At 42.4% G+C, this 12,983-nt stretch overlaps 2 protein-coding genes and 1 long non-coding RNA gene across 4 annotated transcripts; 2 read left to right on the top strand and 1 right to left on the bottom strand.

Annotated features, from left to right (window-relative positions):
- The first annotated feature begins 7 nt into the window (after positions 1-7).
- On the top strand, positions 8-6,184 carry ppm1nb (protein phosphatase, Mg2+/Mn2+ dependent, 1Nb (putative)). Of its 2 annotated transcripts, XM_026182731.2 has the most exons (6): positions 8-1,047; positions 1,234-1,805; positions 3,261-3,378; positions 3,842-3,956; positions 4,054-4,117; positions 5,085-6,184. In XM_026182731.2, the coding sequence occupies exons 1-6, from the start codon at positions 642-644 to the stop codon at positions 5,100-5,102; spliced, it is 1,293 nt and encodes a 430-aa protein (XP_026038516.2). In that variant the 5' UTR covers positions 8-641; the 3' UTR covers positions 5,103-6,184. The 2 variants fall into 2 exon arrangements, with proteins under 2 accessions (XP_026038516.2, XP_080163611.1); XM_080307485.1 differs by having other exon boundaries at positions 4,054-6,184.
- kcnk12l (potassium channel, subfamily K, member 12 like) lies at positions 4,624-8,766 on the bottom strand. The gene is made up of 2 exons (XM_026182732.2): positions 8,169-8,766; positions 4,624-8,063 (listed from the first exon to the last, which is right to left on the bottom strand). The coding sequence occupies exons 1-2, from the start codon at positions 8,680-8,682 to the stop codon at positions 7,063-7,065; spliced, it is 1,515 nt and encodes a 504-aa protein (XP_026038517.1). The 5' UTR covers positions 8,683-8,766; the 3' UTR covers positions 4,624-7,062.
- Positions 7,115-11,141, top strand: LOC145431535 (uncharacterized). The gene is made up of 2 exons (XR_013911880.1): positions 7,115-7,577; positions 10,831-11,141. It is a non-coding gene; the product is annotated as an uncharacterized LOC145431535 (long non-coding RNA).
- Positions 11,142-12,983: the final 1,842 nt, after the last annotated feature.

The following is a 12,983-nucleotide window of genomic DNA, read 5'->3' as shown; positions in this document are numbered from 1 at the left end:
CAGTTTAACAGGATCAACCTCCAACCTCTGTGTGTCTTCTTCAAACCATCTCACACTTTGTGCTGCGTGTCCGACAGTACTGTAATCCACAAGCCTATAATCCCGACCGATCAAAGGTTGAGATTAGGAAAGATGTGGGAGGGGCAGAGAGCTGCAGACAGGAGGATGGTGAGTGAGAGTGAGCGCAAACATGACAGTGGCAAAGCAAGCCAGGCAATGATTGGTGCGCACAAATAGCCAGCCAATCACAGCACGGGCAGGGAAAATAACAAGGCAAGGGAGAAGCTGGTGAAAGAGGGAAGAGCTATGAAAAAGCGAGGGAGAAGGTGAAATCTCAGCAGCACAGAGAAGAGGCCAAACAAGCAGGAGCGGAAGGATGATCGGAGGTGAAAGCGCTGATCAGTGAGGTCTCCAGAGAGGGAGAGGAGAAGAAAGAGATGAGCAGCAAGAGGGGGGTAAGCAGCCAGCACACACAACATCCATCAGCTCAGGCAGCCATGCTCTGAGCCCTGGAGCAGCAGGGCTACGCAGACACTGCACAGGCCCCACATCAGGCCTATAGCTCAGCCCTCCATCCCGGCCAGCAACACCGGGGCAGGGACAAGACAAGATTCCCTTCACAACACCTGTGCATAAAAGCCATGAGGACAGCCAGGAAGGGCAGTGTAGAGATGCCTGCGTTTGTGCGCCAGCTGGTGAAAGAAACAGAAAAGAGGGTCAGCTCTTTCTTCAAAGGGGGCCGTGGAGGAACAGCAGAAGGAGAGCAGCAAGGGGAGGGGGAGAAGGAGGAGGTCATCCCCAGCCCCTACCTAGACCGGCCAGTCCTGGACAAGCTCACAGAGGAGGGCTGCGCCCGCTGGGGCCTCACCTATGCCCTAGGAAGTATGCAGGGCTGGAGGGCCAACATGGAGGACTTCCACAACTGTGTGCCACAGCTGGGTGGAGAGCTAGCTGACTGGAGCTTCTTTGCAGTGTTCGATGGCCATGCAGGCAGCACGGTGGCTCAGTACTGCTCCCAACACCTTCTGGGTCACATCCTGGCTACGGGTGAGAGATCTGTTCAGTGACACCTGACAGTGTGTGTGGGTGTGTGTGTGGGTGTTATCTTATAAGGATATTATTTTATGAGATATTCAGAATTTTAAACAGGCTGGTGATTTTCCTTTGTTATTAGTCATCAATATGATGACTGCTATAGCTGCTGGGTTCAGAAAATACTGTTTGTGCTCACAGATGGAATAGGACCAGAAGATGACCCGCCAAAAGTGAAAGGGGCCATCGAAGAGGGCTTCCTCCAGACAGACAAGCACCTGCACTCTGTGGCCCGTCGAGAGGGCTGGGAGAGGGGCGGCACCACTGTGGTGGCCACTCTCATTTCGCCATATTACATCTACTTTGCCAACTGCGGTGACTCAAGGGCCATGCTGTGCCGGTCTGGGCAGGTCTGCTTCTCCACTGAGGACCACAAACCTTACAGCCCTCTGGAGAAAGAACGTATTGAGAGCGCGGGTGGCTCCGTGTCCCTCCAACGGATCAACGGCTCCTTGGCAGTGTCACGCGCTCTGGGAGACTTCGGCTACAAGGGGGCAGAGAACCGGACCCCGAGCCAGCAGATGGTTTCACCTGAGCCAGAAGTGTGTGTGGTGGAGCGCTCGCCGGCAGATGAATTCCTGGTGCTCGCCTGTGATGGCGTGTGGGACACCATCAGCAACGAGGAGCTGTGCGCCTTCATCCACAACCGGCTGCGTGTCTGCACCGACCTGAGGGACGTCTGCACTCAGGTCATTGACCTCTGCCTCTATAAGGTCAGCACTGTTACACATACTTACTGCATGCACTTGTGTTGCTGTTCAGTAGTCTGAATAACAAATCCTTTCAACTGATTAAAAACACAATTTCAGTTTCAAGCTGAGTTACATAATTTTTAATCAGCTTTGAATTTTATGGCTTCTAATCAAGTAAAGTAATCTACTACAAGACTGACTGTGTTTTTAAACAAAGACATAATGGACTGGATATTCATTTTGATATAAGGTAATGGGCTCTGCTTCCTCTTTTAAAGATAACCCTTTAAAAGTTCTGAGGTTGTAAAGGGTGCAGAGTCACACGTGGAAATATTTTCCTACTACATAAATTTTCATCTCTGCAACTAAAAACTTATCTTGAGGTAAAACTGTTTTAAATCAAAAATAAGCACGAAGTCACCATTAAAGTTTGGCCCATGTTGGTCCTGAGAACCCACTGAGTTTTAGGAAAAAACACGAGATAAAACAGAAGCAGACTAAGTGAACTTCCTCACTAATTCTATAGCACATGCAGCATATTTGTGAAAGGTGCTCCAAAGTCAATAAACACATCCATATATGGAAGCTTAGAATATAAAAGTTTTTTTTTAAATCCATAGATAAGTAATGTTCTTCTTAGAGTGTGCTAATGTAAGCTCTCAGGGTCACTTTCTCATGGAGCTGAGGGGAGCTGCAGAGTGAGATGACAACTGAGGCCCGAGCAGAGGCACATACAAGACGTGCGCCTTTTGTTAAATGTCTTGTTTTCTTCTTAGTTTAAAATGTCATGCCAGTCCTGTGTGGTTAAATGTGGCTTTTCCTGATCCTTTTCAGCAAGTTCTGCCATACGTATCAATCCATTTACAGCCTACAATTTAAAATGAACAGGATCTTTGGCTGAAATGGCAAAAGTTAAAAATTTAAAAAGCAAGACTGACCTCAGCTTAAGCTTTGGTTTAGTCTCACTGAGACTGCCGCTGCTGTTCATGGTACAACAGACTATCAGACAGCCTTAAAATAGACTGCAGGGGTGTCGGAACAGGTTACATCGCATTATTCAGGGTTCCCATGAGGCCTAATTACCGACACTCTCGCTCAGAGATTTTACAGAATGTTACAGGAATGTAACGAAAGAAAGTAGATATTGGATTAAAATTACTTGGCAGATTACAAGCACAGAAACACATTAAGATAAACTTGAGCCACATGTGCACTCTGTTGGGTCCTCATATCACGCTTATGTAACAGTGCTTCAGCTTGGATGTGCACAATGACCTCAAAATGTCATGCCTTCTTCCACACTCCATTTCCATTTTGCAGCTCCCCTGAGTCTGTGTGACATTGGAGTGCAAACGCTGATGTGAAAAAAAAAAAAAGATCTATTTGTAAAACTGCTCAAGTGGGATGTTTCGTGAGTTGACATTTGTAAGGTCAGCCATCATTACTCACCTCTGCTGATGCCGTTTTGTTCCACAGGGCAGCTTGGACAACATCAGCATCATCTTGCTGTGCTTCCCTGGAGCCCCCCAGCTGTCAACAGAGGCATTACACCAGGAGGCTGAGCTGGAGGACCTGCTAGAGTCCAAGGTGGCAGGTGTGTGGGTAAAGATGCTTTGCAAAGGACAGTGACAACCTTCATATTAGCAACCTGGAGTCTGTTTTTGCCATGGTGTAATGTTTCAATTCTCTTTGGTGTTTCAATGGTTTGCAAAAAAAAAAGTTTGAACGATTTGTTAATCAATGTTGTTTTTCCAAGATAATTATTTAAATGATTTCTGACATCACGTGTCTTGGGTAAAAAACAAAAGCAAAACACCAAATCTGTGATTCTTGCCATGAACCTATTTACTTGTGAACACGGGCACTATCATTTATTCTGAGTAAGTCCCACATTTACCTTAGTGTGGTAAATACTCATTAGAAATCCTGATGTGTATTGATCCACAGCTGAAAATAGTCCTAAAAACTCTGCTCTTTACAGACTTTTGCCTAAATCTAAAGTGTCCAGTGTATATTAGAAAGAAACTCTCTAAAAATGCATCTTTCTTTTTAATCAGAGATTTATGATGAGCTGTGTGTCAGAGGGGAAGAGCCTGAGCTGCTGTCCGTCCTCACAGTTCTTGCATCCACTGTCATCCCTGGATTACCACCAGGTGGAGGCATACAGAGCAAGTAAGACACAAATGAGCATCTATGTGCATTTGTGCATGTAAACCACGTTCTGCTGGATGCAATAGTGATTACATTGTGTTACTTCTGTGTGTTACAGGAGGAACTGCATTATCTCTGCTTACTATCAACAACGTGATGCGCACAAGCCCATGATACCAAATGTGAGTGACAGTTACAATTAGGTCCATACGTTTTTGGACAATGAGACTTTTTTTTTGATAGTTTTTCCTCTCTGCACCAACGCAGTGGATTTTAAATCAAACAGTAGAGATATGATTGTAATGTTTCTTCAGCTTTAATTAAAGAGGCTTTACAACAGGATTTACAATAATGTGCAAACCACTGGTTACAGTCAAAAACAAGAATGCAGGATTAGACTTTGCCCAAAAAACACGGTTCTGTAAAAAAAAGAAATGTGTTATGGCATGGGCCTGTAAGGCTGCCAGTGGAACTGGGTTATTAGTGTTTATTGATGATGTGACTGCTGATAGAAGCAGCGGGATCAACTGTGAGAGTACAAAGCTGTACTCTCAGCTCAGGTTCAGCCAAATGCTGCAAATCTGATCAGGCAGCACTTCACAGTGCAAAAAGATAAGGACCTAAAGCATTGTGCAAAGGCAACCCAAGAGTTTCCTAAAGCACAGAAAAGGAATATTTTTCAATGGCCAATTCAGTCAACTGATCTCACTGGGACAGAGCATGCTTTTACTAAAGTGACTGAAGACAATAGTGATGGCAGAAAGACCCACAGTCAAGCTGCAAGTGAAGGCAACTGCAGTAAAGGTTTGGAAGAGCATCTCAAGGGAGGAAAGAGCATTTATTGGTGTCAGGGGCCTCTCTGTCTACAACCAAGCAAAGGATTTTTACCTGAGTCATAAAAACAATCCTCATATGCACATTTATGGTAAAACCATGTCTGCACAGTCAATGCAAACTTTTTTGATAAACCCCTTGAATTAAAGCTGAAAGGCTGCACTGTAATTATATCTTGATTGGTTGATGTAAATATCCACTGTCATGATGTAGAAAGGCAAAAAAACAACTAATGGACCTAACAATACAAGTAAAAAGACATTGTTATTACACAGTGAGCTCACTCTTTGTTACTTTATCTGTCTGTCTGTTCAGGGTCTGGGAGGCTCTTGAGAAGGCCAAGGGATTTAGATTTTGTCTCCAAAGTTCCTCAAAGGAAAGGGACTGTAATAAATGTGAATATTAAACCTGTTTTTTTTTTTTTCATGTGTGCAGTTTCACAACAAGACAATGGTGTTTGTTAGCAGCACCATCTTGTCATGACAAAAAAAATGCAAAAACAGATCTAGTAAAGCCTGATACTTTATATTTATACAAGAAAGATATTTTGTAAAAATGACTCAGAGACACTGACCCAGCAACCAAACCTCAACCTCAATAAACAGAAAGTGCAGATGACAAATTGAACTGAATAACAACCAACTGTGGCGTAGTTCGTTTTCATTGGATAAAATAAGAAAGATTAGTACATGCAGGGTTGCATTTTGAAAATTATGATTTAAGACTGTACATATGTGTGTGTGCATGTGTGTGTGCGTATTAAAGAATGAACAGGTTTACCTTTCCTCTTCAGGAAACATTGTCACCATTAAATAAAACCTAGCATGCAGCTAACATGTGTCCATTTGTTGTGACAGGAAATGCTAGTAGTTCATGAGACAGCTCGTGGGGATGCGCACAATCTTTTTCCCTCGTTGCTGTGAGTGAAAGGCAAATAAACTCATTAGATATCTGACTACTCACAATTCATGTCACGGGATCTAAAAACGTTTTTGACAAAGTGTTTTACATTTTCAAAAACAAGAACAAAATATGTCAAATTTGAAATACCTTACAAATGGAACTAAAAGTCTCCCCCCTAAAATGCATCCCGCTGTGATTACTGTCTAAATTTACATGAATGCGTTCAGCATGTACACAATTTGCAATTCTTTCTAAACATATATTATTTCTAAACACATTCAAAGGTAAAGTTTACATGAAATGGGATTTTCTCCATGAACTGATGCCTTATTCCCCTTTTTTACAGCTGACAAAACAAACAGCACCAGAGCCGGCCAGTTTCTGGATGAGTTATTTTACTGCTTACTGCATTGTAACATTACGTCAGCGAGTCATTTTCTGTGTTACATTAAGGAAATTACATTAAGTGTCACTATTGTTTTAAATCTAAATAAAGAATATTTGTCTGATGACTTGCTGTGCTCGTTTCTTAAATAATTCATTTTGAACACAGTGAAGACAAAGTATGAGCGGCGACTGCCGAAAATGGGTGATTGTGATTTCTATGGAAGTTTTTAACCTCACACTCATCATCTACTCACAAAAACCCTCCTTATAAATGAATGAATTACAAACGGCTTTTGTTGCATAGTAAAGGATTTCATCTAGTTACCTAAATCTTTCTCTCTGCTCTGCTGACGTGATCCTGTGACTATCTGCAAAGCCCTCGTTGACATAAGGACGTCCTCTAAGAGTCATGTTTCATTAGATCTCAATTGAAAACCCTGGCTCTCTTTCATGATTACTCTGAATTTCAATGACGTCCAATTGAAAAATGTCTTTCTTGGTGCTTCTGAGCTCCTGCAGTTTGTTTGAGAAGCTCTGTTTAAATACAAATCATATTTGAACTGTTTTATATATGCAGCTAGTTATCTAAGAGGAGATATTTTGGCTTCTACGTTCACTAACCACCTTATGTACAACGTTGTCTTCTGAGGAGCTCAGGGAGGGGGACATGTGCAGTGTCCTTAAATCAGCAGTCCTCTTTAAGTGCTCCTTCAAAGCTTCTCTCATCTGATTGCGTTTCTGTGAGTCAGTCACTTCAGGACATCAAACCCCTCTTCAAATGATGCTGAAGTCTTTAACACATATTTGTCCTTTAACTTCCTCTTTCACCTCACCAAACAGCGTATGAACAATTATTTGCTGTCTACAGTCTGCTTTTCAGAATATTCTATTCTTGGATATTTTTTAATACAGAACAAATTACTCATAATAAAAAAACAATCCTAAGGAAATGTAAGGCTTAAATATAGAGAACCCAAAGAACAATTGAGGTGTTGTTATGATGCTATCTATCCACACTGGTTTCCTGTAAGCGATTATTCATAATCCCCAGTGCTCCCACACCACCAGAGAAACCATTCTGATGGCTGTAGCTCTGCCGCGGGCCCTGGTGAGCTGTTTCACTCAGCTGTTTCTGCAGCAGTGCCAGAGACACCTTGTTGGACACCATGAACTCATTCACTGAGATCATCTCCCCTGACAAACGACGCCCCACTTGTACTTCAGCCAACGCGCCCGCATCCGTCTCGCTGTCGCACACAGTCTCAACCGAGCCGTCTGTGTAGCGGTGGTGGGATGAGATGGGCTGCACGGCATTGCGTTTGATGCGTTTTGGCCTAAAGTGTGCCAGTTGACGCAGTTGACGCCTCTGTTTGTGATTTTTGTTGTGGAGACAGGGGCAGCAGAGCCACCAGCAGCCAGGGGTGGAGCAGGAACAGAGCTGATGCTTCCCTGAGCAGACCAGCTTTCCCAGGATCCAGTTGAGAGTCTGCTTGATGACGATAGAAATGACGTTGAAAAGTGAGTAGATGCAACAAACCCCCATTAAGATGAAAAGGCAGTTTCCAAACCGGTAGGCCTCCTGAGATTCGTACTGCTGCCTCTGGCTGCTCACCAGGTCCCCGAAGCCAATGGTGCTGAAGGCCACGAAGCAAAAGTACAGAGAGTCCACGTAGCTCCAGTTCTCCATGGAGCTGTACAGAGTGGAGGCACTGCAAGCAATCACAACAGATGCTATCCCTAAGATCAGCATCACGTAATAGACGGATGGCTTCCATCCTTCCAGACTGTCCTCTTCACCAGATGACTCCTCCCTGCTCGACACCACCCCAACTCCAGCACACCTCAGCCGACGCTCATGACACCAGCGCATGATGTAAGCTAACATGGTGATGATCCTCTCCAGGAAGAGGTTAAAAAAGAGGATAGTGGCAGCACAGCCAATGAGACCATAGAAGATTAGGAATATTTTTCCTGCTATGGTTGCTGGTGTGGTCATGCCAAAACCTTAGAGAGAAAACACAAAATACAAGGTTAAATAAATGATCACAGCCGTGAGCAACATTCCAAAACTGAAGAAAAATCTGGAAAAAAAGTTAAGTGGAGACTTACCAATAGTGGAGACCACTGTGCCCACAAAGTAGAAAGCTCCAGAAAAGTCCCAGCGTGGCCTTAATGCGTCCACCCTGATGCCAGCTCCGTTTGCCTCCTCATACTGCCTCAGCAGAGTGTGCAGGGCGCCCAGGTTGACCCTGTATCTCCTGGTGAAGTTGTCCAGCTGCTGTTTCCACAGGAGGCGTGCGCGGAGCTCAAATGGGTGTTCCAAGGCTGAGAAGATGGCAGCTCCGCACAATAAGTAGAGCAGGATGAGTCCGGCCAGCAGGCAAAAACGAGCATTGTCCTCTTTCATGGGCGCTCTGGGGCAGCAGCAGCAGCTACCTGCAGCCCTCCTCTTAGCCATGAGCACAGCAGCAGCAGCGGCGGCACAGAGACACCACTGATACAACATGCACCGCCTCTGCCGGCGCTGCCAAGTCACAGACTCACCGTGCGTGTTACATGCATCAACAGGCACAAATATACATGCACTAGCAGAATGAAACTTCTGGTTTAAACACGCATGCATACATTTGGCTCTAACATCTCACAGGCAAGCTTTCTGAAGAAGTTTTTGAGGACAGGTTGATCGTTTTGTTGAAAAAATTTCACATCAGACGAAATATCTGTAATAAAATGAGCAAAAAAATAACAATGCAGATGCAGATTAGTCAGATGCGGTTGCAAAATCTTAAGTTTAATAGGTTCCTTTAACATGACAAATTGTCAGAAAACACTTCTTGTAAGTAGCAGTTTATGTCTTATAATCCACATAACATAAAATACTGAATGTTTAAAGTAAATAAAAACCACAGTACCTGGTCTCGCTGGCAGCACCGTTCACTTAAGCGCTGCAGATCTGCGTGTGCTCATTCCATGGATGTTCTGAACAATGACCAGCCAAAGGAAGCCTCTTGATTTTGTATCTGTGTGTGTGTGTGTGTGTGTGTGTGTGTGTGTGTGTGTGTGTGTGTGTGTGTGTGTGTGTGTGTGTGTGTGTGCAGAGACACTGTCTGATGTTTCATCTGTCAAACACTCACATCATCATCCCTCTTCTCACCGCCTCCTCCTCCGAGCACACCCTGATTGGTGCAGTCAACTCTTCATTTGTAAAAGTGCTTTTTTTTCTTTTCTGTCATCAAACACCAGTTTAACATTAAAAAAAACCTCACGTTTGCGTCAAATAACTGATCGTGTGGTCATTTCCTTTCATCAAAGCATGGGACAAGAATTTCTTCTGATAAAGTAAAACTAACATTAACCTCTTAAGCCCCAAGCCTAACTGATCTCCAGCCTTTTGCCCCTGCATCAGGGGGCGTTGGGGCTTAAGAGGTTAAAAAAAACATTGTATTAACAGGATTAGAAGCTTGCAAATTCTGCTGAATTAATCAAAGTGGGCAAATTTTAGTTTCCCCTGCTTTCTTGTTGCCAGTGCTCAGGTGCCATTTCCACACCCACTTAGAGTGCTTTTTTGTTATCGCTGCAGACTGTGTGGGAGGATTTGTTGAGCATGGCTATCGGTTCCTCTGTCTGTTCGTTCCTTTAATCTTGTCTGGTGCTGCAGGTAAGGGCATGGGGTTCCCCGCGCCTGCCGACTAATGGCTGAATGTCAGCAGCAGGCAGGTGTGGAAAACAGACAGTCCATCTGCCTTGTCACGCAGAAAAGCAGCAAAGCAGCAAAGCAGCAAACCAACAATTTCTCTTGATGCTGGTGTTTCAAACGATAAAAAGCAAGATTTAAGGCAATCAGCTTTCACAAGCAAACAAGACGTAAAAGATCACATTTGTGGAAACTTGATCATTTTTTATTGATGTGAAATACTTAAAAGTGCATAAAATACTAACTACTTGCTTAGCTTTAAAAAGATAGAAGTGAAAAACGAAACATAGTGCTGACAACAATGCAACAAATAATCATCTACAGAAACAGTGACCCTGCTAACACAGTGATTTTCAGCTGGGGTAAGGTTGACTGTGTTCTCTCTTGGCTTTTCTTGTCTCTGTCCTCTCTCCTCCTGCCTTGGGCCCATGAATGTATTTCAGTAAACCTTGTTGAAGTAGATTTCCAATTCCTAAACTATAATAAACCTCCTCTGGTCTCTGTCCATCGGGACAGCAGGCCTGCTAGAGAGGCTATCATTGAGGATGCACAGATGTATCTTTTGCATTAGTATTTTTACCTGAAACATATAGAAGGAACACTGTATACAGCTGAAATTTACAAACTGTGGAGGGCAGATGGGGTCTTCAATCAGCTAGTCTTTTGTATGCACACATTCATTCGGGTATTTTAGATGATTTATTATGTGATCAAACATTCTGACCTTCACTGTCTGTGTGTGTTTTACTCTTGTTGTGATTATGACTAATTAATGTAACTGTTACTTATAATATGTATGTAACTTTGTAATTTTAACATGTTGTCGCCTCTTGGCCAGGACTCCCTTGAAAAAGAGGTTTTTAATCTCAATGGGACTTTTCCTGGTTAAATAAAGGTTAATAATAATAATAATTCTTTTTTTTTTAAGTCTAACACTGTTGTACCTCATAAATCAGATCTGAAAATGCAGCTGGTTAAATTCATGACGCGATCGTGACACACACATCAAACTGAGGATGTCTCATCTTTCTAACTGCTTGTTGTGTTGACTCCTCTCTCTTCATGTCGCTACCTCAGCAGAGTGAAGCTGACCCCCCACCCACTTGAAACGTAAAGGCACTACCTCTCCTCCTCCACTCTTACCACTAATGGGAGGGACTAAGATGCCAGGGGAGGAGTCTAGGAGAGGAATCAAAGACGTCCAACTGCCAGCAGGATTTAATGTTACAGTAATGTAATGCGCAAGTTTGGCTGGCACTGGCACACCATCCAGATTTACTTTACAGGTTTACACACAACCAAGTCAGTAGTACAGTGGGAACATTTTCCAGCATGTAGCCAATCAAAATAAATAAATGTCAATAAAAATATTGAACTTTTAAAAAAAAGTGCAAAAAATGCAGCTAAAGCTATCTTGCTGGATCTTAAGGGCCATCCTTCTCTGTACTGACCATAACTGTCAATCTTAATCTGTTATCCGGAGTTAATGAAACAGTCGCACATAATGTCACTAAGGGCTTAGTGTGAATTTGTCAAAACCTTAAATTGCTGATATCAGTATGAGATAAGCTATAATGGTTAATATGAAGCATTATTCATTCCATTAATGCTTCATATTAACCATTATTACCATCCATCTATTTGCTTCTGCTTCTCCAGTTCAAGGTCACATGGGTGCTGAAACCTAACCCAGCTGTCACTGTACGAGAGGCAGGATACACTCTGGACAGGTCACCAATCTGTCACACCATCATTACCAAATAAACAATTAAATTAAATTAATGGGATAAATATTTTGAAAATTTAACAAACAGTTAATAACTGATGTATAAAACATTATATTAGTGGCTATTATAATGTTACAACTGATGTTTCTGAATCTTTGTAAATGCTCATTATCAACTATTAATAATGACAATATCAAAGCAGAAAGAATATATCCACTTTTCATATACTTTGTACCATTTTAGTGATACAATGTCACTTTTAAACTGATCAACCCAGAGGGGATGTCCATATTTTTAGCTTGTAATTGGTAGAGGCATGTGTTTCCTGAAATAGTGAGCAGGTCAGCTCAAGACAGAAATGTCAGACATCTCTGGCTGAGGCTGGAGAAAACTGCATTTGTGTTTGGCTCTGCAGTGCAGGTGGGGATAATGTGTAATGCTGGATTTACACTGCATGCCATTATGAAGCTGAGGCCATCATCAAACTATTAACAAAATATGGTATGTGCAGCAAACAGTAGTGACTTATTTAGTGTAGCATAGTGTTTATACTACTTTAAATTTCCATTCATGTAAACTCATTCTGCCTGACCACTTGCTGATGTTTCATCTAAGTCATAACAAGTTCCCAAAAGTTCTCTGAGTTTAGTTCTTCTTGGAAGGACTAAACATCTTCAGCCATCCTTTAGTACGCATACAATCCACGCCACACTGCGCTGATCCCAGTGTGTGTGTTTTATGTCCTTTCAGACAGACAGCGAGCACCTCACACTTCAGACTCAATCACTCAACTTATGGGTGAACACTGTCTCCATGGTAACAGTTCCTCACCCAGATTGAGTGAAGGCAAGCAGAGGTCAGGTTGTCCAAACGTTTAGGGGGAGGCACTTGTTTCTGACAACTAATATTAACCACTTAACCAACCAGTGGAAAGTAAACACACACTTGAGACAATGTCAACACGGTTGTTTTCCTTTCTTGAAACACTGAGGTGACAAAATGATGTATTAATTTAAAAAAAAAAAAACTGGTAGCAGCTTCAGAAACACGAGGAGATCCTTGGTACTGTCTGATCATTGCACAATATAAATATAGTCTAGCAGCACTGTTTGGAATTACTTATCTAGATAAGAGAAACATGTCACACAAGAACTAAAACTTTTCAGTAAAACATTAATTTTATTCTACTAATAAGTGATTTTACTATTATACTAATAATAATACTACATCATTCTAATACAATATATTATAGAATTATATTATCATAATGTAGACAAGAAACAGTTTTTTGCTTGTTTTTTCAGCATGACAATGATCCCAAACATGCTAACAATCCAGCAAAAGCATACCTGGATAGAAAAACACACAATGCACACAACACGCAATGCAGTATCAGTCATGGATTGGCCTCCCCAGAGACCAAACCTCAGAATTACTGAAACATTGTGGGAATCTTGTTGCACCTATTTCCCATTTTCCAGCAAAATATGAAGAAATGAGGGC

Source organism: Astatotilapia calliptera, chromosome 10 (assembly GCF_964374335.1).
Source record: "Astatotilapia calliptera chromosome 10, fAstCal68.1, whole genome shotgun sequence".
NCBI lineage: Eukaryota > Metazoa > Chordata > Actinopteri > Cichliformes > Cichlidae > Astatotilapia > Astatotilapia calliptera.
The sequence above is the reverse complement of the archived record's forward strand: the minus strand, read 5'-3'. Positions and strand labels throughout refer to the sequence as shown.

What these genes read in the sequence shown, in the direction of transcription:
- kcnk12l (XM_026182732.2), bottom strand. Translation starts at nt 8,682, where the DNA reads ATGCATGCGTGTTTAAACCAGAAGTTTCATTCTGCTAGTGCATGTATA. An exon ending in CACAGTGGTCTCCACTATTG is followed by an intron (nt 8,064 to 8,168) that starts GTAAGTCTCCAC and finishes TTTCTCTCTAAG; the next exon opens with GTTTTGGCATGACCACACCA.
- ppm1nb (XM_080307485.1), top strand. Translation starts at nt 642, where the DNA reads ATGAGGACAGCCAGGAAGGGCAGTGTAGAGATGCCTGCGTTTGTGCGC. An exon ending in GCTAGAGTCCAAGGTGGCAG is followed by an intron (nt 3,379 to 3,841) that starts GTGTGTGGGTAA and finishes CTTTTTAATCAG; the next exon opens with AGATTTATGATGAGCTGTGT. An exon ending in GGTGGAGGCATACAGAGCAA is followed by an intron (nt 3,957 to 4,053) that starts GTAAGACACAAA and finishes TGTGTGTTACAG; the next exon opens with GAGGAACTGCATTATCTCTG.